The sequence below is a fragment of the Loxodonta africana genome, chromosome 3 (genome assembly GCF_030014295.1).
Source record: "Loxodonta africana isolate mLoxAfr1 chromosome 3, mLoxAfr1.hap2, whole genome shotgun sequence".
In the NCBI taxonomy this organism is placed as follows: domain Eukaryota; kingdom Metazoa; phylum Chordata; class Mammalia; order Proboscidea; family Elephantidae; genus Loxodonta; species Loxodonta africana.
In genome coordinates this window covers 21633029-21637212 of record NC_087344.1, presented here as the reverse complement: position 1 = coordinate 21637212, position 4184 = coordinate 21633029, and the positions used below count along the sequence as shown (strand labels likewise).

General features: G+C 41.3%; 1 protein-coding gene across 1 annotated transcript; it reads right to left on the bottom strand.

The window, feature by feature from the left end:
* Positions 1-1303: 1303 nt before the first annotated feature.
* On the bottom strand, positions 1304-3051 carry LOC100664192 (olfactory receptor 7G3-like). Its single transcript, XM_010593535.3, has one exon. The coding sequence runs from the start codon at positions 2553-2555 to the stop codon at positions 1704-1706; it is 852 nt and encodes a 283-aa protein (XP_010591837.1). The 5' UTR covers positions 2556-3051; the 3' UTR covers positions 1304-1703.
* Positions 3052-4184: the final 1133 nt, after the last annotated feature.

The window sequence follows — 4184 nt, the reverse complement described above, 5'->3', positions numbered from 1 at the left end:
ATTTTGCATCAGACAATCATATCGTCTACTATGTCAGGAATGAAAAAATGAAAAGGAATGGCATTGTACTAATCACTTGTAATCATTATACCACTTGATCCCACATCAGACTTTTCTAATCAAAGAATTTATCTAACCCTTCCTTCCAACCTTCTAAGGTAATGAAATTCCTCTTGCCAATAGTTTTAGAAGGGGATATGCCCCGATTCTGGCTGATGACATAGGATGTGTTCTGGATGAGTACTTTGAAAGATTATCTCTCGATTACAGAGAACCAGTAGGAAGCAGTCAGTTTTCTCTTTCTGGCTATTGTATCTAAAATGACCCCTGTGCCACTGCAGGCATTGGTGACAGGAACATATTTAGGAAGAAACAAACACATGCAGCTGTGAAATGCAGCCCTGCATTCTGTAGATTCAGGACTACCCTATCTCTGAAATCTGTTTTTTTACCATTTGATCCTATATGAGTTGAAACTTTTCTCTTAGTATAGCTGAAGACATTCTCACTCATAGAGTTGAAGTATCTCAAATCTATACGAAAAAAATGTGAACGAATATAAAAAAAAAAAAACCCCCACTGCCATCGAGTCAATTCTGACTCATAGTAACCCTGCAGGACAGAGTAAAACTGCTCCACAGGGTTTCCAAGGAGCACCTGGCAGATTCAAACTGAATATAAATACACCAGATTTATAGATGACTAAACTGAACTCACTGTTATTATTGTTAGTTGCTGTCAAGTTGACTGGGACTCATGGTGTCTCCATGTGTTACAGGACAGAATTACTCCATAGGGTTTTCTTAGCTTTAATCTTTACAGAAACAGATTGCAAGGCCTTTTCTTCAACAGTACCTCTGGGTGGATTTGAACCATCAACCTTTAGGTTAGCAGTTCAGTGTAAACCATTTGTACCACCTAGGGGCCTTCAAACTGAGCTTAGAAAGTTCAAATAAATATTCAATATCCACAAAGCTATTACATAAAGAGGTAGAATTCATACCCAAGTGGTCTGATGTGAAATTTTCACCCTTACCCATTATGATCTCTGGATTCTTACTATTCAAAGAATTTGGCCAGATTTTCTGAATCACTATTGTTTATTTCCCTCTGGCATATTTTAATAGCATCATGGATTGAATTGTGTCCCCCAAAAATATGTGTATCAGTTTGGATAGGCCATGATTCCCAGTATTGTGTGATTGTCCACCATTTTGTCGTCTGATATGATTTTCCTGTGTGTTGTAAATCCTATCTCTATGATGTTGCTATGATGTTGATGAGGTAGTATTCCTGGCCTTTATGTTAATGAGGCAGGACTCAATCTACAAGATTACATTGTGTTTAAGCTAATCTCTTTTGAGATGGAAGACACAAAAGAGAGAAATGAGCAGAGAGACAGGGGGACTTCATGCCACCAAGAAAGAAGCACTGGGAACATAGCATGTCCTTTGGACCCGGGGGTCCCCACATGGGAAAGCTTCTTGACCAACCAGAGGGAGATTGGTGACAAGGACATTCCTCCAGAGCTGACAGAGAGAGAAAGCCTTCCCCTAGAGCTGACGCCTTGAATTCAGACTTCTAGTCTACTAGACTGCCAGCCAATAAACCTCTGCTTGTCAAAGCCACTCATTTGAGATATTTCTATCATAACAGCACTAGATAACAAAGACAAACATTTTAAGCCCTGAGCACGTGATACATTAATGGAAAGAAGATATTTTAGAGATGAGTTTCCTCAAGGTGCCCATCATTTCCTTGTTCCTCAGGCTATAGATGAAGGGGTTCAGCATGGGTGTGACCATGGTGTGCATCAATGATGCAACTGCACTTTTCCTAGAGGAGAGAGTAGCTGCAGAGTTAAGATACACCCCAAAACCTGTCCCGTAGAACAAGGAAACAACTGAGAGGTGAGACCCACAAGTAGAAAAAGCTTTATGCATTCCTCCTGTTGAAGGCATTTTCAGGAGGGAAGAGACAATTTTCAGGTAAGAGAAAATGATCCCAAGAAAGGTTCCAGCACCCAAAATGCTAGTCATAAAATATAACAGGATGTTATTGAAGAGGGTGTCAGAACAGGCAAGCTTGAGGACCTGAGGAAGTTCACAGAAAAACTGGGGGATTTCCAGATCTGTGCAGAAGGACAGACGCAGCACCATCAGACTGTGGAGCAGGGCATTCATGATGCTAATGACCAAGGAGAATAGAATCAGCAGGCCACAGAGGCGGGGGTTCATGATGACCGTGTACCACAGTGGGTGACAAATGGCCACATAGCGGTCATAGGCCATTGCTGCAAGGAGACAATTTTCCAAACAAGCAAAAACCAGGAAGAAGCAGATCTGGGTAAGGCAGCCTGTGTAACTGATGGATTTGCTCTGTGTCTGAATGTTCACCAGCATCTTGGGGACCGTAGTGGTGCTGAAACAGATGTCACTGAAGGACAGGTTGGAGAGGAAGAAGTACATGGGGGTGTGGAGGTGAGAGTCTGAGTTGACAGCCAAGACGATGAGCAGGTTCCCAAGCACGGTGACCAGGTACATGGTCAGGAACATTCCAAGGAGAAGAAGCTGCAGTTCTGGATTCTCTGAGAAGCCTAGGAGGAGGAATTCTGCTACATCTGTTTAGTTTTCTGATTCCATATAGTTGATGATTCTGATGGGAAGAACAGAGATGGGATACACAGCAGATGTTCAAAGATCCCGTATTTTAGAGAAACACTCTAATCTATATTGTGAAATGAAATGAACACTATAAATCTTTCCTGTGGTTCTCTCTCTCTCTCTCTCTTTCTCACCTCCTCTTCTTTCTCCTCCCTCCTTTTCTCTCTCCCTCCCCCTCTGTTCTCTTTCCTCCTACATTCTCATTTCTTTCTGTCCTCCTTTCACTTCCTCTACCATACCTTTGCAAATTTTAAGTACCTACTCTTTTTCCACACTTGTCAACTAGCATAAATATAATTTGAAATGATATATAAATATTTTCTGAAGAATTTTCTGACCATTGCAAATTAGCAGGAAAATCAAAATCATATGATGTTAAATATGTGTTTCAGAGCAGTGGTTCTCCAACTTTCTTGCATCAGAGTCAGCTGGAGTTCCTGCTAAAATTCAGATTGCTGGGCACCACCCTTAGAGCATTGGATTCAGAAGGTTAGGCATCAGGGCTCCGAAATGTGCCTTTCTAACAGATTTCCAAATACTGCTGCTGTTCAACCGGGAACCACACACTGAGGACCGATATTCTAGGATACAGAATTAGAGCAGACCTGGTGCACTTCCTGAGGAGGTATTGACCTGGCTTATCAATGCACTTCAAAGTGGACTGGCAGCTCAAGTCCATGACTCAGCCCATTTTAGTGAGTCTTCACAATTTGTCCTTTTACTTATTCAAGTCCTTTTCAGTATTCTATTCTTTGGATCCTTATCCTCAACTCTTGCCTAATTATTCTAAGTAATAGTAGTATTAGCAGGAGACCCTGGTTGGTGCAAAAGGTTAAGCTGCAAAGGAGAATGTTGAAGGTTCAAGTGTATTCGGAGGTACCTTAGGAGAAAGGCCAGATGACCTACTTCTGAAAAACCAGCCATTGAAAACCCTATGGAGCACAGCTCTACTCTGACACACATGGAGCTGCCAGAGTTGGAAGTGACTTGACAGCAACTGATTTGGCTTTTGTTTGATTAGCAGATAACATAGTAACAAATATAATAACTATTATAAACTTCTATAACCAGACCACCAACAGACAGCTCTGTGTATTGCCATACAGAATTCTTGACATTTATATAAATTAATTTTATTCTCCCTACAGATATGTGACTGAAGTGATTCTATCATCCCCTATTTTAGCCATGATCTTGTGTAGGTAACATGAGCTTAAGTGATACATTCAAGACACATGGCCTTCTTGTAAGAATTGCTGGAGGAATTTGAACTTAGTTTGACAGATCAATCTGGGCGTCTTACCACCATGTGATATGACCTCTGAGGAACACAGGCTCAGGCATCAGAAGGGTCAAGAGATTCCATCACTTGGCTTTTGAAAACTTCCACCTGAATACAGAACCTAGTGCCTTCCCTGAACTTCAAGGTCATCTACTTTCTGACTCCATAGGTAGTATACAGCAGGGAACAACATCAAAGCACAACCCACATTTAGGACTTGAGGTCAATATTGGAATATG

Coding starts and splice junctions, on each gene's coding strand:
- LOC100664192 (XM_010593535.3), bottom strand. CDS start 2,555: ATGTTCCTGACCATGTACCTGGTCACCGTGCTTGGGAACCTGCTCATC.